General features: G+C 38.8%; 3 protein-coding genes across 6 annotated transcripts; 1 reads left to right on the plus strand and 2 right to left on the minus strand.

Annotated features, from left to right (window-relative positions):
- Positions 1 to 180: 180 nt before the first annotated feature.
- si:ch211-145o7.3 (forkhead box protein N2) lies at positions 181 to 4,735 on the minus strand. The gene is made up of 5 exons (XM_026917952.3): positions 3,848 to 4,735; positions 2,631 to 3,225; positions 2,397 to 2,518; positions 2,154 to 2,209; positions 181 to 1,587 (listed from the first exon to the last, which is right to left on the minus strand). Exons 2-5 carry the CDS (start codon positions 3,201 to 3,203, stop codon positions 1,289 to 1,291), a joined length of 1,050 nt encoding a protein of 349 aa, XP_026773753.3. The 5' UTR covers positions 3,204 to 3,225; positions 3,848 to 4,735; the 3' UTR covers positions 181 to 1,288.
- A 2,084-nt stretch (positions 4,736 to 6,819) lies between these two features.
- yif1a (Yip1 interacting factor homolog A (S. cerevisiae)) lies at positions 6,820 to 13,774 on the minus strand. 4 transcript variants are annotated; one of them, XM_053235763.1, is made up of 10 exons: positions 13,621 to 13,686; positions 13,276 to 13,317; positions 12,121 to 12,269; positions 11,709 to 11,950; positions 11,475 to 11,579; positions 11,158 to 11,236; positions 10,627 to 10,684; positions 10,228 to 10,383; positions 9,997 to 10,090; positions 6,820 to 7,665 (listed from the first exon to the last, which is right to left on the minus strand). In XM_053235763.1, the coding sequence occupies exons 4-10, from the start codon at positions 11,874 to 11,876 to the stop codon at positions 7,507 to 7,509; spliced, it is 819 nt and encodes a 272-aa protein (XP_053091738.1). In that variant the 5' UTR covers positions 11,877 to 11,950; positions 12,121 to 12,269; positions 13,276 to 13,317; positions 13,621 to 13,686; the 3' UTR covers positions 6,820 to 7,506. The 4 variants fall into 4 exon arrangements, with proteins under 4 accessions (XP_053091738.1, XP_026773126.1, XP_026773125.1 ...); XM_026917325.3 differs by lacking the exons at positions 12,121 to 12,269; positions 13,621 to 13,686 and adding an exon at positions 13,688 to 13,774; XM_026917324.3 differs by lacking the exon at positions 12,121 to 12,269 and having other exon boundaries at positions 13,621 to 13,721.
- Positions 13,775 to 16,346: 2,572 nt separating this feature from the next.
- On the plus strand, positions 16,347 to 20,335 carry fosl1a (FOS like 1, AP-1 transcription factor subunit a). Its single transcript, XM_026917430.3, has 4 exons — positions 16,347 to 16,610; positions 17,027 to 17,290; positions 18,316 to 18,423; positions 18,565 to 20,335. The coding sequence occupies exons 1-4, from the start codon at positions 16,476 to 16,478 to the stop codon at positions 19,144 to 19,146; spliced, it is 1,089 nt and encodes a 362-aa protein (XP_026773231.1). The 5' UTR covers positions 16,347 to 16,475; the 3' UTR covers positions 19,147 to 20,335.
- Positions 20,336 to 21,003: the final 668 nt, after the last annotated feature.

A 21,003-nucleotide genomic window follows, 5' to 3' on the forward strand; every position in this document is an offset into this window, starting at 1 on the left:
TCAATTAAACAATAACATACTCTGCATCGATATAGCGCATGGAGAACCTAGGCTGTTAATACTTTTCTACTAGTTTGACCAACAGGGCTCAGAAGTTAATTCTATTGTTATTCTGTCTGAAAAAATAATGTGGCTGTCTACAGGCGCCATATTTTCATTTCAAATACGGAGCTGGATGCATTATACTAAGCAAAGGGAATCACTGCAGAGGTTTATTGCCAAGTGCCTTACATATAAACAAAAGCTGGAGGCATTTTGGTTCAAGCTGCTAATCACACCATTAAACAATTTAACCAAATTAACAGAATAAAATATGGTGCACTAAATATGATAGAAAATAAATTTTTAGAACACACTGACATTACAATGTTAATAATCAACAGAGGAAAAAAAAAAGACTGAACATTACACTTTTGTGCACATCCTAATCAAAAGGCTGAGCTGCTGGCAGTTTTTCCTTTAATATCACTATATAATTATAAACCATAAGGTGTCATTTATACCATTGGAAAACAAGAAGGTTCATACACTGATTTGTTCATTTATTTAGGTACAACCACCATGTAAGTGCAGTTATCCAATAACTGATAGCAACCCATGGCAATCAGTTTGTCAGTTGCAGTCTATTAATGGAAAAAGGACAAATTTAGGACCATTACTAATCAGATATTATTTGGACAAGTTTTAGTATAGCAGTGAAGGCAGTTGTGCTGGTATGACTGCTGAAAATGGTCCATCTCCCATATAATAATGATCACTTACCATTGCACCATAATTGTGCACCTACACAAGTGACCTTTATAACAGGGTTACCTTGTAATGAGTGTAGCAACAAGGTGGGTGTACCTAATAAACCTGTAACCCAGTGGATATATTAATAAACTATGTCTTCGAAGTGTACATCTTCTCTGGCTATAAAAAGTGCTGTCTGATAAACATCTTTATCAACCACAATATTGTTTTAACAGTGATGTGTGCTTTAAATTCTGAATCTTGAATTTTGGATGGCAAGTGTACATCATAGTTTAAGAACACTTTAGAAAGAGTAAAAGACTGGTGTACTACAGTACAGTTGCCTCTTGAATGTCATGAATGACAGATTTTTTTTGTTTTTGCACATTTACTGTGCAAAACTGCAATGCATTAAAGTTGTATATAAACAGCTCCCCTCATTTACCTTAATCTCTTTCAAGCACAATTTTTGCCTCAATTCTTCATTCCTGCAAAAGTACAGTACATGCTGTCTACACCATCTGTATGGCCTTATCCATGAATTTCTATCAGAGTTTCAGTGGTTTCCTCCTGCTAAATCGAGCAGCGATCCTGCAGCTTCTTGTGCCTCTGCGTCAAGCTGGAGGATCTCAACTGTTTCCAGGTCCAGGTCGCTGTTCCCAGGCAGCACCAGATACTGGTATTGTTCACATTGATAGTAGTGGAATTCAATGTAGCCGCTGTCTGCCAGTGGGTCTTTCTCCGACTCGGCCTCTTCTGTAAGCTCTACAGACTGTATGGCCACCAGCTCCTCATGCTCAGGGATCAAAGAGCATGGTGCGTTTGAGGACAGAGTTGGGTTATTTGAGTCCAAGTCTGTGATACAGAACAGAATAGGTGATTTATACATGGGAAAAATACATAACAATAACACTTAACACTTTAATTTCCATAAGCTTTCCAATTTACTATATAGCGTCTATACATTTTTACTTTTGCTCCCATATGTTAAAGTCAAGCCTGTATGAAGATATATTCCTGAGAAAAGTTATACTCCAAACTGTAACATCTGTCTAGGTAGTTATTTCTATAACTACCTATATATTTCATTGCTTATTTCTAAGCAATGCCTAGTCAAAAGGAGAATGTAAACACAAACACAGGCTCAAAATCCCTTTTCACAATGCCTGAGCTAAAAAGACGGATATAAAGAGGCCTATAGGTTGCCAGGGTAATTCCAGGTTGTTGTTGTCATGACAACAGCACACAAAACTAATCTTTGTAAGAAGTAGAAAACAGTACTAAATATGTGGGAAACATTTCGCTATTCAGAGAAATTTCACAACCCCACATGCAGGTACATTGCAAGTGAATCTAATTGTTTTGTTATGTTATTTTGTCATTTTACTCCATGTTTTTCATTACAGATAAAATCTTTTAACCTGAAATCGCCATAGTGTCACACATAGCACTCCGGCCATCATCAGCTGCCTCTAACCTGTTCGGAAAAAAGTTTGAATAGTGGCGTAACACAATTTATGAAATTAGTATTTCATAATATAATAAAACTAATAAAATCCAAAATATATTTCCTTCCTCCATCAACACAAACGTTGCTGTATCAAATGATCTGAAGAATACATCTTTGTATAGTTTAAAAAAACAACAAACAGACGTATACTCACAAAACAGGATTATTCAGCAAACTGCTGTTGTTGCTGTGGCAGTAATGAGTTTTCTTAAGCACCTCTAAAAGACCCGATCGATATTCTGGGCAAACGCACCACAGTGACCCCTTTCCAATGGACTATGATTAAAAGCACAGATTTTATTGTTAACACAATGAAGTACTTATCCTCAGCATGAGAACAACATCCAAATTTTGTGAACTAAATCTAAAATGAGGGAGAGAGACACACTTGACTCTTGTCCCTCTGCATCCTGCGAAAGCTCTTGCTCAAGGACAGGTTGTGTCGCACTGAATTTCTCCAGCCACTTGGGGCTGTCCTGTAGTAGGGGAAGTTGTTGACTATCCACTCATAGATCCCTCTTACAGGAAGCCTTTTGTCTGGCGAGTCTTCGATGGCCATGAAGATGAGACTGCTGAAAGAGTATGGAGGCTTGGCCGGGGAAGACGATAGATTTGAGATAGGGGGTGATTCAAACTGAGGTAGCGGGGGCATTTTGGACAGAGGCAGTATGTTTCTCTGATGCAGCCAGTTGAGGCAGGTCAGGTCATCCTGATCTGATGGAGTTGAGGGACTGAGGCAGTGTGACTTAAGCCCTCCTGGGGACTGAAGGAGGTGAGAGGGAGAGGACTGGGGCGGAGAAGGTGGAGAGTGTGGGAGTGATGCAGGTGCTGTAGCAGAGGGCTGGGGAAGAGATGGAGAAAGGGAAAGTGCTTTAGACAGGTTTGTTGGGGAATGGATAGGGGAAAGGGATGGCAGTGTGTGTGTGTGGCTCTCCATCTGACTCCCAGCTCCAGGGCACATGTACACACATTCAGATTCCTGTCTGTTAGGACATACACACAAAAAAAAAACAGCCATTAAACTCATACACATATGCAGATAAAGTAAAATAAGCTGCATTTCAAATAAGATTAGCATTAATACTGCACTTTTACACTTTTCATATACATTTCACTGTACTGTATAGGGCTAAAAAAAAATCTGTGAATAAGATAGATGAGTGAAATTTTTTGTTAGAAGATGCAAAAAAGTAAAAGATTTGTCAGTCCTGTAGAAAAACTAGTCTTTTGGTCCTGCAAGTCTGCAAGTTGGTAAATAATTGAGCAAACTAGTAAGCCAAGAATGTCTCTCTCTCTCTCTCTCTCTCTCTCACACACACACACACACAAACACACACATCCAAGTGCAGTCTACTGGAGAGAAATGCGGGGGAGGGGAGACAGATTCATAATATTACAGATAATTAATAAATAAATAACAAGGAAGAAATCTTTTAAACGCGTCTATTACACCACCCTAGCTAGCCAGTTACAGTAGTGAAAACACAAGGCACATGTAGTTTACCTGACAAAATGGCGCTAGAATATTAAGTTACGGTGCGAACAATTATGCACTCATGAGCCTTTCATGTGAGGAATAAATAGCGACAGGCAGGAGAAACTTACCCCACGGACTAACTTTCACTTCGGATTTAAGATTCCTATTACTTTGCGGCTAGTCTGTTAAAGTTGAGGCGCAAAAAAGTAGGAATTTTGCTCAAATTTGACCAAAAGAACAGCCACTCATCAAAAATATCCCCTCACTGTCCTGTCCGCGTTCTCTCCTTTCCCACGTTTCCTAGGAAACCAAAAAGACGCTTTGCAGCCGGCGCGCCTCGAGCGCGAGACCATCCTTAAAGGGACACGCAGCTATTTAGAGAGTGGACAGAAGTACAGCTATCTTTCAAACAGCAATAAAACGTTAAATAGTACCCCAGTACAGATGTACACGAGTTATTTATAGCTTTTGCATAGCTAAAAAGCAATCTAGATACATTCTGAGAAAAAAGGGGTACTCTACCTTTCCTTGTCACTGGGGTGATATAGACAAAAGTACATCTTCTGTACCTTGAGTGCATCATTTACATGGAAAGATGCATGTAGATCTTTTACACTCAAGGTTTAAAACGATGCACCCAGTGACAAGGAAAGGTACAGTCCCAGTACCATCTCAGAACTGGAGTTTGGGGTGGGTGGTTAGTCACAAATTCCCAAAATCAGTCAATTACTGAGAAATCAGGGCTACTTCATGTAGTGTGCACTAGGCTTTTTTTCTGAAAGTGTATTACATTACTAATCAGCATGATAAGACATTCATTAGCTATTTCACCTACCATACAGGTGCATTTTGTAGTATACAATTACTGTCTGCTGCCCATCTGCTGCAACGCACAGTCTATCAGCCCTCCTCTACCTTATCCATAAATGGAACAGGATGGAAGATGGATAGGACCACTGCTAATCAGATATCATCTGGGTGTGGATCATTCTCAGCATATCAATGACAGACATGGTAATGGCATTTTGGTGGGTGTTGTGCTGGTATGAGTGTATCAGTTAAACACTGTGTACGCTCATGCGGTGGTGGTGGTATACTGATAGACTATAGCTCTCTTTTCCATTTGAATTTTGTGTTAATCATTATGTAACCCATTGCTGTTCATTTCACGAGCACAGAACTGCCTAGATATTATCAGTATCCTTCTTAACCCATCAGTGACCTTAAAATCTTAGCAACACTGTGGTGCCTGATATACCACTGCAACCCTATTCATGTCAATGTCAGTGCTGCACTAGGAATACTTCAGAAATAAGATCATAATATTACATTTTGTCAGTGAGGTAGAGTGGGGTTACATTCTGTAATTGTACACTCTCAAAATGCACATACAGTCCCCTCTGAAAGTACTGGAACGGCAAGGCCAATTCTTTTGGTTTTGCTATACACTGAAGACATTTGGCTTTGTGACCAAAAGATGAGTATGAGACAATAGATCAGAATTTCAGCATTCATTTCCTGATCTTTACACCTAGATGTGTTAAACAACTCAGAATATGGTACCTTTGGTGGCAGACCACCCTATTTTTAGGTGGATAAAAGTATAGGAACAGATAGCCTTAAAGTAAATAACACTTTGTTTGCTGGCAAGTCCCTTGCTTGCAATATCCGCATCAAGCCAAAGACCCATTGACATCACTAAACTGTTGCATTCTACTTTTGTTATGCTTTTTTCAGGCTTGTACCACAGCGTCTTTCAGTTGGTATTTATTTAAGGGGATTTCTCCCTTCAGTCACTCTTCAAGAAGTGAAATCCATGCTCGGTGGGGTTAAGGTCTGGTGATTGACTTTGGCCTCTCTAAAACCTTCAATTTTCTCCCGATGAAGTCCTTTGTTGTGTTGGCAGTGTGTTTTGGGTCATTGTCTTGCTGCATGATGAAGTTCCTCCCAATTAGATTGGATGCATTTCTCTGTAAATTGGCAGACAAAATGTTTTTGCAGACTTCTGAATTAAATCTGTTGCTACCATCATCATCATCATCATCATCATCATCAATAAAGATTAGTGAGCCCAAGCCATGACACTACCTCCACTGTGCTTGACCTTTGAGCTTGTATGTTCTGAATCATGAGCAGATCCTTTCTTTCTCCACGCTTTGGCCTTTCCATCATTTTGGTAGAGGTTAATCTTGGTTCCAGAACTTTTGTGGCTCATCTCTGTATTTCTTTGTGATTCCAATCTGGCCTTCAAATTCTTACTGCTGATGAGTGGTTTGTATCTTGTGTTATGGCTGTATTTCTGCTCTTGAAGTCTGGATACCTTCACAATCCTTTGGAGGGCCCTGTGGAGATTGGTGGCAATGTCACTGACTGTTGTTTTTGGGGTTTGCTTCACAGTTCTCATGAAGTTTCTGTAATCAGCTGCTGTTGTTTTCCTTGGCCGGCCTGTTCGATGTCTGGTTGTTAGTACACTAGTGGATTCTTTCTTTTTCAGCACAGTCCAAATTGTTTGTATTGGCTATGCCCAATGCTTGTGCAATGGCTCTGATCAATTTTCCCTCTTTTCTCAGCTTCAAAATGGCTCTGTTTTCTTCATGTTGGTTTACCATTTTTACCAACAAATGCAGTCTTCACAGGTGAAACCCAGGGCTCAAACCAAGAGATACATATAGGTATCATAGACATGTCTTCAAGAATCGTGATGTGACGTTTTTGTCATATTGACCACCCCTACTTTTGGAGATGTTATGTTCAAGAATGTACAAATAAATGACTTGTATGCCTTTTGGAGAATACTATAACAAAATAGTTAGTGATGGATAAAATGAAGGTTCAAAGGTTCTTTAGGTTATTACGGGACACACAGACCCAAAAGTGCATACTACCATACTAAGCAGTATGCAGAAATGGTGTTAATTATATGTGTTTTAGATTATGTAGTTTTATACATAGCCATACAATAAAAATATGATATATATATCTTCAGAATTGTACTATTTTGACATACTCCTATTTAGTATGAAGTCTGAAAAGGAGCCACAGAAGATTTTTAAAATGAAGGTTTTTCAAGAACATTTACAAAACAACATACATAAACAAATACAAACAGAAGGTGTTTTAATACATAGTATTGTGTGGGGTGTTTGGTAGGAATCAGTTTAGATTGTCATTAGATGATGTCATCAAATACATAAAACTATTTATGATGCAGTCTCGTCCATTATTCTTCTTTAGAGCTCTACATTGTATGGTCTGGAGTGCACAATACCCTAAAATAAACAGTAATGTATCAACAAACCTAATTAAAATTTAACTGACCGTTTATTTCACTGTAAGAAAAAGCACTGTTGTTCATGCACAGATAAATAGAAAATAAGGGCACATTGGCTCAGCAGAGAGTGTGTTTAGCACAATTATAATATACCACACAAAATCACGCTGGGCATAAGGGACACAGGGTAAACTGAATAATTAAACCTAAAAGAGAGGTTATATTTTTAAACCGAAGATCTTTTCTTCCCTATGACTTAGTCAAGTCAGAAAAAAAAAAATTCAATAATACTAAAATGTAAAATCCAAATCCTGAAGAAAAGTGTGGGCAATCACTTTTTCAAATGATAATAATCCCATGGCATGTTCTCAAAGCCAGGCAAAATTTAATTTTTACTGGCAGGCCATATTTCAGGTTGAAATGGAAAGAAAACTATGGAGTCATCACATTCACACCAGACACTGCTTTTTGTACTGTTTTAAAGTTCTTTTCCTCCATGTGAACCTTTACACCTGGTCATCTGACCAAATGAGCAGTCAGCCAGTAGATAATGATTGGCTGAAAGACAGCAGAAGCCACAGTGATGTACAAGCGGAGGCGGGGTTTAGCACTCGCTCCGGCACCCATCGCGTCTGAAGACAGTGAAGAAAGGATCTTCATTTTGAGAGAGCGGACCTGAAGACAATTACAAGAAGGTCATTTGTGCACTTGTTTTACCTTCAGAATTTTGCAATTCTATAATGAACTTATATATATATATATATATATATATATATATATATATATATATATATATATATATATATATATATATATATATATCAGCAGTTCTAAAATGCAAATGTAAAATATTGGAAAAAGATCTTTTCTCCCCAGGTACAGTGTAGGACAACCACAGTGTAGTCTAAACTCATGCATCAGGTTAAATAAAGCATGTTGTTCTTCTTCTTTCATCTGTTCCTGTCAGGGGTTGCCACAGCGGATCCTCCATCTCCATTATGGAAATCTGGTTTATGATCTGCATATTTGATTTGGCACAGGTTTTTTGCCGGACACAACCCTCCCATTTTATCTGGGCTAGGGACCGGCACTGAGAGCGCACTAGCTCATGCAACCCCAGTGGCTGGGTTTGGTGCCTGACTAGGGGCTCAAACCCATGACCCTGAGAGTAAGAGTCTCATGCGCTCAACATGAAGATGCTGCAGTTTAAGGCTAACAATAAAACTCACACTACAAGAAGCTTGCACACTAGAGTACTTTCTGTGCAATAGAAAAGCATGTGCCAACCGGTGATGAACATTCTTTAGGTTTTGAATTTAACATATGCTAAAATTTTAACATTCTGGCCTGTAAAACTATATTGACTTTCTTTGCCAAGTGTACTTTCGATGCTGCATTTAAATAAGCCAGCACTAACGTGACACTGTATTTTGCCTACTGGTGAATCAAATTGTGCACGCTAATTTGACTCAGATGGCAAGACACAGACAGTGGTTCCAGCTACAGGTGCATAGATAAAGAAAACATGTTTCACACCTTCAGGCTATGAAAAAGACAAGTGAGATTTAGGCATATTTTTCTTATTTTGATTTTTCTTATCTTGCTGCTGAAGATGGACACAATAAAATAAGCATGCAAAACAGCCAACACGAACAACTTGGTAAGAAATTTGGCCAGCAAGCTTTGCGGTGACTTCACTGGCTAAACAGCTAGATGTTTTTACTTAAGAGTTTAAAAAAATGATTATCTGCTTTTCCGTTTCCGTAGTGAGTCTTGCAGCTGGTGACACTACTAGTAGCTTCTTCACAATTGTCTTTACAAGTTAATCAGTTAATTTTTGCATAGCCTCATTTTGAAGGTGCACAAAAAAATTTGTTGTTCAAAACCTAATGAATTGATGATGTTTAATGGTACATGCACACAGTGCAGTTTCAGATTGTAGAGTATTGGGCTATAACCATAATATAACTAACATTAGAATTTATAATGTTTTTATTTATTTAATGCTCACGCAACAGCAATTCACCTCCCGATTCCCAATTGGTCAGCACTGCGCACCTCTAACAAGCGATTTCTAATTTCAGGAGATATTAAATGAAACCATGTTTGAAGTACTTAGCTACTTATTTGTTTTATTTAACTTACGAAGAGTTTTGTATTCTTTAAAAAAAAGGAGGAAATTGCTGTTTACTGCTAACAATCTGAGTTTTGGGTGTTCAATAACTATGGTTTCCCCAATTTTAATTTATTACTTTTGGAAAAAGTATTGGTGGTAAATATTTAAACAAGTATTACTAATTTATTTGTAAATATAAGAATTATTAATGTTTTGACATTCCAACTTGTTTGATTAGAGAGAAGTCAAGCATCAATGAGCCAAAAAAGACACCTCTGATTTGGGTTGCATAATGGCAAGTAAAGCTACACTATATAGCCAAAAGTTTGTGAACACATGACCATCACACCCACGTGTGAGCCTTCCCCAAACTGTGGCCAGATAATTGGAAGAACACAATCGTACAGAATGTTGTTTTATGCTGTACCATTAAGATTTCCCTTCCTTGGAACTAAGGCCCAAACCTGCTCCAGTATGACAATGCCTCTGTACACAAAGTGAGGTTCATGAAGACATGGTTTGTCAAGGCTGGTGTGGAAGAACACAAGTGTTCTGCACTGAGCCCTGACCTCAACCCCAACGAACACCTTTGGATGAACTGGAATACTGACTGCACCCCAGGCCTCCGTGATCAACATCAGTGTCTGACCTCACTAATGCTCTTGTGGCTGAATGGGCACAAGATCCCCACAGTCACGCTCCAAAATCTAATGGAAAGCCTTCCCAGAAGAGTGGAGGTTATTATAACAGCAAAGGGTAAACTAAATCTAGAATGGGATGTTCAGAAAGAACATATGGGTGTGATGGTCAGGTGTCGACAAACTTTTGGCCATATAGTGTATGTAAATCCCATTTAAAAACATCATATATGAATTTCTCCCAGTACTCACAATGAAAAACATGAGGGCACAAGAGCACCAGGCAAGAGCAACAAAGTAGCCATCACTGCCGAAGAGAAGCCCACACAAAACAGTGAAGATCATTCTGAAAAGAAAAAACAAAACAATTGACTTTTTTGTGTATAACTGTGTAATGGAAAATGAATGTAAATAGCAATGACATGATTATGGAATGTAGGATGATGTCATTAAGAGCACATGAGAGGAGTGGGAAAAACCCACCCAACGTATTTGTATCCACTGTAGGCAACAAGGTCGAAGGTTGAAAGATCTGTGTGCACTGTGAGCAGGTACAGACTCAGCAACATTACAAGAACCTCAATGATGACCCAAACCAGAGCAGTGCTTGCACACAAACCAAGGACCTCTGGGCTGAACCTAGCAACAAACAAATGCAAACAAAAATCTCCAAGTTAGATCATAGACATAACGATGACATAACGATGAAAACAATGAATAATTCAACACTGCATGTTATTTAGAAGTGTACATGACAATAATGTCAAAGACAGACATATAAATAAAATATTATGAGTTTGTATTATTTAACCAAGGATCTTTAAATAAACACTTCATAAGCTGTTTCTGTGGTGCTTCTATGGGTGACATTTCAGAACTCACCGTTTCTGTATTCCTAAAGCCATTCCTGCCAGCAAAATATAAGTGATGAAAGCCATTGCTACAAAAGAACAAGAGTAAACCCTTTCGATAAGCAAACCAAGCAATAAGCAAGTAATACAGTATATACCTTGCAAAATGTGTCTGACTATATATATAGCCCAAATAGCGTAAATGTTAAATGAAATATGGTCATACTTTATATAACAATGTAATATCCCGTAGGTGTGTTATTCTTCCACATCAATTCATTAGGGCTCATCACAAGTAAAATAAAGCTTGGGTTTTGTTGAGGTATTTTTTGCTTTTGTTAAACCAAAGCATTTCGTAGCTGGATTTTCAAAATTACTGCAGTAATATCAAAGGTTTTGCCAGAGTTTCTGTGAAATTTCAGTCTGATCTCATAGCATGTACATTCTGATTCAACTGATCTAATTATCTGTGAACAAAACAATTTCACGCCAGAAAATCTTACATGCAATATCACCTACTAGATCCTTTACACAGAATAAATACGAAGCAGTGAGTATTTACTTGGTATGTAGAGATCTGGAGCATTGACATCATGTCGAGGAGGGAGTGGAGAGTCTCTGTGGTACCGAACTTCCCAGTCCTGATGATACCAGAGTAGATTACAAGACAGACAGTGTTACAGTGCTGTACTCCTGTTCAGACATTAGTTCATGTCATTTATAAACACTGAATCGAGAGAAAGCTCATCTAGAATTCTCACAGATCATATCCATTAAACATTTTATGTCAATAAAACATTTTCTAAAATGACGCTGAAATGACATCACTGTTACAGGAATGACAACCTGCCTACTGAATGCAACAATTCCTTTTGTTACCTGATGTGTATAGGGGAACATGAGAAGCATTAACTTCTTCATGACATATTTGGTGTCAACTGCAAAGAAATACTTCAGCTTGTTCACAGACATAAATCGACTGATCTGTAACGTAGCAAGCAGAAATAAATTTGATCAAAAAACTAAAAAAAATGAAAAATGCAAATGTCTGAGAAAGAACTAAATCAACTGAAATGTGTGATATCCACAGCTATCATCATCTACACATCTCACCTCTTTGTTTACTATATCTTTGCCTTGATTTGCAAGTGAGGAACCGTACATCATAGCTGCACTGGCCATGGGGTCTGCAAAGAGGTTGTTCACTCCACCAGTACCTTGGCCACCTGATATTCCGGGGCCCATGTTATAACCGGATTCGTAGTAGTTCTGGTTGTTCATGGGTGGCACCCCAGAACTGGTGTCCTCAAAAAGAAGGGGATCTCCTGGAGGAGCTGCACGAGCTCTCTGTTTTGCTGTGCGAGATGATACACAATTACAGAGATTTAATACAAACTGCCATGACTTAAACATTACACTACAAACACTAATCACACGGTTAGAGAGAGGCATTGGTCAACATGTGACTGTAACGGAATGTAAAACTGCTGTGGGGATCCATCCATCCATTTTCCGTACTGCTTACCCTACACAGGGTCACGGGGAGCCTGGGGGTTCAAGCCCCAGCACTGCCAAACTGCCACTGTTGGGCCCTTGAGCAAGGCCCTTAACCCTCTCTGCTCCAGGGGCGCCGTATCATGGCTGACCCTGCCCTCTGACTCCAGCTTCCTTAAGCTGGCATATGCGAAGAAAAGAAAATTCACTGTTCTGTAATGTATATGTGACAAATAAAAGCTTCTTTCCTTCCTTTCTATCCCAGGGAACTCGACGCACAAGGCAGGGGACACCCTGGACAGGGTGCCAACCCATCGCGCAATCAAATGGCTTTATTGTCATTTCAACCATATACAGCTAGTTAGTACACAGTGAAACGAAACAACGTTCCTCCAGGACCATGGTGCTACATCAAACAACACAGAACTACAAGAAACTGCACATTTCTACATAAAGTGCTCGTGCAAACAGCACAAGACAGTACAATAACTCCTAAAACAGGACACTAGGCACAGTAAGAGACAGTGCAGCCCCGACCAGTTCACAGTTCTAGTATGAAAGTGTCAGATATAACAATAATGCAAAAGAATAACAATATAATAAACTGCTGTGAATGTAAACATAACATACTATAACACAGTATTTGGCAGATAAGCTTATACTATATATGGACATAGCAGTTATTGGGGTAGCAGCCGCGTAGAGAGTATAGTAATGACAAGAAATTATATACAGTTTTATAAATACAGTAGCAGCAAAAATGTAAATAAATTGGACAGTTTGGAAACATCAATCAGGCTATAACGCATGTCTCTGGACTGGGGGAGGAAGCCAGACAGCCTGGAGGAGGCCCCCAGGACACAGGGAGAGCATGCAGGCTTGTCACACACAAGGCGGAGGTGGGATTCGAACCCACAACCCCAGAGATGCGAGGCGACAGCGCTAACCACTAAGCCACCATAACCCCACCTACCAGGGGGATGTGAACTGAATTTGTTTTCACTTTTCATCTTGATTTGCTTAACAACCTCAAGCGTACTACAGCTTTAGAAATGATGCATGTCATCATTAAGAGGCAACCGATGTCAAATTTGGCGTATTGACCTTATATTTTAGATGACATGCCGACACTACTGCAGTATTCTGAGGAAACTAGGAAGCTTGATTGCAAAGTTCTCATACTTACTAGCCCGGTAACCATGATGCTGATGGGCCATCGTTTTTCCTCCTTTAAACAAGAAGACAATATGATTATCTAGTTAGATTCACCAGAAAAAGAACAAAGGTGCACACACCTATTAATCAAATATCTAACGTGACTGCTGTGTGTATTATAAATAGCCAGTTAGCTCATTTAAAACTCAGCGTTCCTCCATTTCTACCTGAATACTGTGCTATCTGACTAGCTAGGTGGCTAGACAGACTGATAGCCAGAGAGCTGACTTTAGAAGATGACACCGACTAAAAGCTATTGCCAAAGCTCGGAATCAAATGGACCTACAAAGTCAAAAATTTATTAAATTTCAGCTACCTTAATGTTACAATAAAAGCAGAACTTCAAAACAGGCAGCTAAGTTCCTGCGTTAAGTTGTACTTACAGCTACGTAGACAACCGTAAACCCGCCCCACCTGCGTTGTCATTGGCTGATGAAAATGTGCCTGCGTGGCACCGCTGCACTGTCTCTAACCTCATTGGTCAAATAGCCAAGCTATTGACCGTAACTCTGAATGTTGATTGGATTCTGTGCATGTCAGTCAAAATAGTCACAACGCGTGTAACATTGAACGTTGTGTTGACAGAAAGGCCAATGGTGAGGCGAAGACAATAACCCTCAATCAGTCCAATTTATTATTATTATTATTATTATTATTATTATTTAGGACGTATTTAAACAGTTTTCCTTAATTATAAATGAATATATTTACATCCTTTTATCTATACCTTATATAAATTATTACATATTAACGTCATATAGCCTACCACGGCGCTGTGAAAGTTTGGAAACTGAGTCAGAAGGTGTTGATTAATTTTCACCAAAAGCATCTCTGACAGTAGTTTCCTAACGATTTGTTCTCCCTTATCAAACTGTCCTACTGTAGCGAGACTCCGTAAAATAACAGTGCACGTTTTGTATTATTTTGTCTATTACTTTATTGCTGTGACCATTTAAGAAAAAGTCTCCAGTCTTTATTATAGGTAGCATATAGTGTATAGGCGTCTTATAATCAGAGAATGTTACTAGCATTAAAAGGCATTAGAGTGCAAAACTGAAGTGCGCATGCGCACAAACCCTTCGTTAGTTAGGTGGGAAGGTATAGAACAATGCGCCTTTGGCTGTAAGACAAACCGTTTGGTTAGCGGTCTTTCTACCATATTATAGTTTCTTAAGAGACATTCTGACTCCGTTTGTATGGTGGACGTCCCACACCCTCGTCATTCTCACTAAACTGTATCCTATAAATGAACTTGGAAGTTTTGCTGAAGACATAAATAAACTATATTACACAGTACAGTAATTACTGTGTGTTATTATGATATAACATATTATGTATTACATTATGTCAGCCAGAAGAACTAGGCATTCACAGTTCTTATTTGTCTATATAAAGTAATTAATGTTAGAATTAACACATCAAATCTGGCTATGTTAATGGAAATCAGTTTTCTTAATAAAGCACAGACTCTCCAGGCACAATAACATTAATATAGAGACACCTACTGTATTTATCAACACACATTTGTAGGGCTTTGGTGAGTTTATATTTATCTAAATATATTTTATAAACCGTAACACATTGCAATACCCTTTAGTTATTTTGTTAAACAATTTCAGCTACAGTTAAGCAAAGAAAAAACAAAATATCACAAACTTTATCCACTGAAAAAAAATGGCAATGAGAGGTCTGAGATCTTATTGGACCTGAATTCACTGTAAAACTGGAAAAGTGCAGATTTTTAAAGAAAATGTTTAAAATGTCAATAATCTGATTTTTTTTAAATCACGTGGGTGTGTTTTGTAAAGGGGAGTGTCACTGTGCACCGCCCCAAAACTCATCAACGTCATCATTTTTCATTAGAATAAAGCCCGCGGGATATCAGGGCATGCCATCTCACCAAGAAACCACGTACCTGCCGTACACACACACACACGCACACACACGCACGCACACACACACGGCTGGGCGTGTCTCAGTGATCTTAGTGTGTTTTTTTCATGCTCTGGTCCGGGCTGATCTGCCTCAAGCTAGTCCCAGTCAGACATTTTACAGGCATGACGTCACACGCACCTATCACCTGATTTCTCACTCTTTCTGCTTACATTGCTAACTAAATATAAGACTGCTGAGATATGAAACTTTCTCATAACATCGAGTCCAAAACTCAGTAACTGTAAATTAGGAGAAGCTCAAAAAATATGTTTATATATCTAATATGATCATATAATATGAATTAGAAAACTCATTATGATATTATCACCCCAAAATGATATTTTTGTGTTTATTATTTAGAAAAAAACAACAACCTAAAAACAATAGGTGCTGTTTAGTATGTAGTGGCCCCACTTGGGGTTATGTGGCACCAGCTTTATTCAGGACATCACTGATGACTCACAGGATTGCTGGGAAATGAGTGGCAGAAAGACGCAGCTGTCGATTTTCATATCTCATACTGACCACATGGTCACACTACGGATTAACAATTAACACCAACAAAACGAACGAACTGCATTAAAAACAACGTTAATAACATAAAAAGAGAAATGAACACGACAGTCTTTGAATAATTTGATTGTTTTGTTTTCACGTTGATCAAAATAGCTGATCAATCGTTGTGGAATTTATAAACTTCCTGTTTGTGAAATATTCTGAAACTTCAAGCTGAACCATTTCGTCGACTTTCTTTTTCTGTTTCAGCATTCCCACTCCTCTTTTAATTCATCCGAAAAAGTACTCAGGTCTACTCTCATTATCACTCATCAGGTGCTACACTGTACAGTACATTAACATTATAACTGAGATTAAAAACAATTACAAACTTACTACATTATCAAACATTATACCTTTATACATTATACATTTATTTTATTACCACTGTCCTGATCTACACACACAAACACATTTCTGTTATTACAAAGGGGTGAACCCTTCAAAAAAGTGTAGAAAAGAAACAAAATGGGATTCCCGGAAAAAACTAAATATGGGCATATACGTCATCTTACACGTGATCGTTCGTCACCCTATTTGTAGACCGGAGAATTCTCGTACTACAGCAGACTGTAAGTTAGTCAGCGCAGGAGAGAGCGACCGTTTGAATCTGTCACGGACTAAGACGCGTTTTTATTTGGTTCGTTTTCTTGGGATTTTTTTGAAAAGTAAACGGCCTACATGTATCGAAACTACGGGAACTTTGGGCGAGGAACGGATCAGAACTTCCCCGATAGCAGTTCTGGGTCTGGGTCTGGGTCGAGCTCTGCCAGCGGTACTCAAGCCACCGGCACCGGTACGACTCGGCATCAAGAGGTAAGTCCGTCACATAGCTGATTTATTTTCGCATGTCTCTTCATAGTCATAGACATAAAGTAACTACACGTCCAGTAATAAAGCGGTGTTATAACTCTGGACAGAATGCTCATAAGTCAAAATTAATATTATAATTCATAACTCAAGAGCCAAAGTATAACCATAACAATGAGTACTCGTTTGAAATATCTTGGCTCTATGAGTGCTTTTTTTTTGTATTGGACTCTTAAGAAGCCATATGGTCTCCAAAATCTGTATTTTTTCCACATACACCTTCATAATAATAATAATAATAATTATTATAATAATAATAATCCTTATGGTGCTTTTATTACTTCTGTGTTACATCTTAATAAGGACAAAACCCATGTTTTTTGCTTTAATGACAAACTCTTCATCTGTCCTTTTACCCATAGCCAAAGTACTCAGTGGCAGGATCTAGTCAGTTTGTCCCAACTCTAAATGCCATAACTTCAAACCAAGACCTACAGTGGCTTGTGCAGCCCTCTGTATTTCCAGTGCCAGGACCATCCAAGCAACCTCCTCGTCACCCGTACCCCCTGCCTCCAAGACTCGCATCTGTGAACCCTCACCCCACCCAGTCACACCTTGTTCGACCAGGAGTCATCAGGGCAATAACAGCACCAGGAAGCTCCACAAGACGCAGAACTGATGAACATGTAAGTTTTGTTTATCTCCCAATTCTGAATTAATATTAGTGTGGGTAATCATGAAGGCCATAAATCTCTTTTTGCTAATGCTCTAAAGGACTTCAGTCACATTGCACTCTGTTCTTAAATGACTACAATCCATTAGCCGCCCCCCCCCCCCCCCCCCCCCCTCTCTACATTCTGTAGAAGTTGCTGGCAGAAATTATTGAGGGATGTAGAAACAGACGATGTGTAATATCCTGTAGTGACTCTGAAGGGTGTGCATATGACCTAGCTGTATAAGTGCAACGCTGAGCTACAAAAGGTGTGGAAAAGGCATGGCACAATCATTTGGCCTTCCTTGGGTGTGTGTGTCCTTTGCATTTATGGTTTAATTCAGTTTAAATGAATCCAGTTTTTTTTGGCATCAATATGGACATTGTTTCCACTTCCATGTTGATGATATACAGCAATAAAATATCCTTGATTAACCTGTTGATGTGCTAAAGAAAGGCAAGTTTTGTCTGATTCATGCCCTCTAGTCTGTCTTGGGGTGTGAGACAAGTGAAATAATGAGACAGGAAATCATGTGACTCATTGGAGCAAAATCATATGACTCACACCTGAGTCAGTGAGGGGTCTATATGAGTCATCAAAATAAGGGGCAGAAAGAAAGGGCCCATGAAATCGAACAAGAAAGTGAATTTTTAAATTAGACAAGTGTGAATGCTGAAATGGGAGAAGGCAGACTGCAAGGATGCTGATGTAAACTACTGGTAATTTTTACACAGCCTCTGCTAGTGGTACCCATCAAATGGAAATGATCCTGTCCCCTAGATGGCAGTATTGCAGTTTGAAAGCTGGTGATGGTGACCTTTTCACCATTTTGGTGATAAAAGTCCTGAAATATTTTGTACTGTTTATAGGATTTTGCTCTAAACTACAATGTTAAGTACATACATATGAGCTTCCTATATGAACATCTAAACCATGTGTTTGGTTTAGATATTTACACTTTAAAGATTTTTATCACATTACTGTTGTTTTGTCCTTAGTTATCACCAGAAGAAAATGAAAGGCGGAGAATTAGAAGGGAACGAAACAAACTGGCTGCTGCCAAGTGTAGGACTCGTCGCCGCGAGCTGACCGACTCACTTCAGAATGTAAGCTGATCTACATTTACACATTGTATTCATTTGGCAGATACTTTTTATCTAAAGTGACTCATAAGTGAGGCTACTCATACTACTCGCCTTTTTTCACTGACTTAGACCTAATTGTACCACGAAAATCCTTTGTTGCAGGAGACTGACCAGTTGGAAGACAAAAAGTCCAGCCTGCAGAAAGAGATTGCTGAGCTACAGAAGGAAAAAGAGAAGCTTGAACTGGTTCTTGAGGCCCACAGACCCATCTGCAAAGTCCAGGAGTCTGATTCAGACTCTGACTCTAATTCTGTTCTTCCTACCCTGGGTGGAATTAAAATTGAGCCAGTAGATTCTGAACTTCCTGGACCCTCTAGAAAATGCCAGGTTCCCACCAAACAGGAGAAACCAAAGCCAAAAATCACCATTCCACCTCCACCTTCAACCTCTTCTAGCAGTATGAATCCAGAGTCAGATTCCCTCCACACTCCGATCCTCATTTCCACACCTTCTCTGACTCCGTTCACTTCTAGCCTGATCTTCACCTATCCTACTACCTCTCTTGACACCAGTACTCCTACTTCATCACAAGCACTGAGCCTTTCTGCCTCCTCCACCACTCAGCATGGTACGTCCCAGCCCTCCCGAAACCCAGAGCCGTGTGGTATTGCCCATCGGCGTAGCAGCAGCAGCGGGGACCAGTCAGATCAATCCCTTAACTCGCCTACCATCATGACCATTTAATCTGTTTTACCTCATGGAAAACAAGTGCTCTGAATGTTCACAGGTGTGTTTAACACTAGGTCAGAGAAGCACAAGTGTATTTGTGAATACACTGAAGATTGTACTGATTGTACCTAATTTTTACCTTTAGCACTGTGCCGCCTTATACACTCTGAGAAAAATAAGGTTCGTTAAAACCTTGGACAGTTAAGGGTTCCTGGCTTCCTAAAGTGGTTCCACTCAGAACCCACTCTGATGGAGAAACACACTGTTGTTGAGTTCTACATAAAACATTTAAAGGGTTCCCCCAGTGAGACAAATCCAACAAACCCTCAAGTAGGATCCAGATTTAAGCAGTGTAGCTTTAGTGCTCACACTGGGTATTAAATAAGAACAAATCAGAAATACTGCAAAGCACAATATAGTATTTAGAATATTCTGTTAAGAGTAAACTTTTAAACATTTCTTATCAAAACCATAACTATGAGCTATGAACTATAATACAAACTACCTTATATACTGAAAAGTATTTACGTATACTTTATACTTTATACAAAACTATTCTTATTAGAAATATTCATTAACTGACTATGTACTGATGAATGGGCATGTAGGCCTATCACTGTTTGGATCGACACTACTTTACTATTGTTGACAGTTTTGATAACTTTGTTCTATGCAATCTAAAGCTATAAGTCTAATTTTTTATGTTTTTACATGGTACAGTGTATTAAGCTACTTAGTTACATCATGTCCAGTTTAAAATATTTGGGTATTTTGATTTATGTCAAGATCACAAACATTACAAGCCTGAAACATTTCAGTAATCATTCAGTTACACACTGATTCATTTGAATTGTTCTATTGATGATGAACAGTCTTGGACAAATATGCACTTAATACAACTTTTGTTTAGATGCTAGCTGTGTGTGTGTGTGTGTGTTTTGTTTTTTATTTTTTTCCTAAAGTAGCAAAGTTATATATAAAAAAGATAAAGCATTTAATATATTGAAATCTACAGTGAATGCGTTATTACAGCTTATTTGATCCACTGCTAGGGCTGGTCCACAATTTAGCAGATATGTATTTATTGTTGAGAGTAAACTATATTTGTACTTTTTCCTCACAGAGAATTGTAAGCCTTAGCAGTGAAGAAAAGTTTTCATACTGTACAACATGTAAGAGTATAATAAAAAATAACTCAAAATTAGTTGGCATTTGTGTAAATTATTAGTAAAGATTCAAAGTTTTGTTGATTTTAATGTGTGCCTTAAAAAGCACTTTCAGCAATGCTACTTCTTCCAGAGTCCTTTTTTTTCAGTTGACATGCAGATTTCTACAGTTGCACTCATTTAATTAAAAAAAAAAAAGAAGCCGTTGATTGAAAACAGAAATGGAGTACAGCAGAGGCCTAGGGGATAGGAAATGAGGAAAGGAGGAGTCAGCACTGTTTCCTCTTAGGATGTCCTGATAGCCAGTGTATTCCCTGACTCCCTCACAACTAAACATGTGCCAATGTACATTTTTAGATCACAGTAATTCCCTAACTTTTTCAGTGTTCATAATAGTGCCAGTGTATTGCATTTTTTTTTTTAAAGTTACCTAAAATGCATTCAACTTCAGTAACCACGTTATCCTAGCCAGGGTCGTGGTGGATCCAGAACCAATCCTGGTATCACCAGGCACAAGGCAGCTGACCCCAGTCAATCACAGGTCTACAGTAAAATTGTATGCATAAAAACTATGTCTGTATGCATTTTTCCTTGGTTGGCATGACAGTTCTGCCCTCTGTGTTCTGCCTCATATCTGTGACGCTACCAATAAGGTATCTGAGAAAAGACCCGTCCTTAATTTCCCTTCAGTGAAGGATAACCTTGA

This window comes from Pangasianodon hypophthalmus, chromosome 7, assembly GCF_027358585.1.
Source record: "Pangasianodon hypophthalmus isolate fPanHyp1 chromosome 7, fPanHyp1.pri, whole genome shotgun sequence".
Classification (NCBI taxonomy): Eukaryota; Metazoa; Chordata; class Actinopteri; order Siluriformes; family Pangasiidae; genus Pangasianodon; species Pangasianodon hypophthalmus.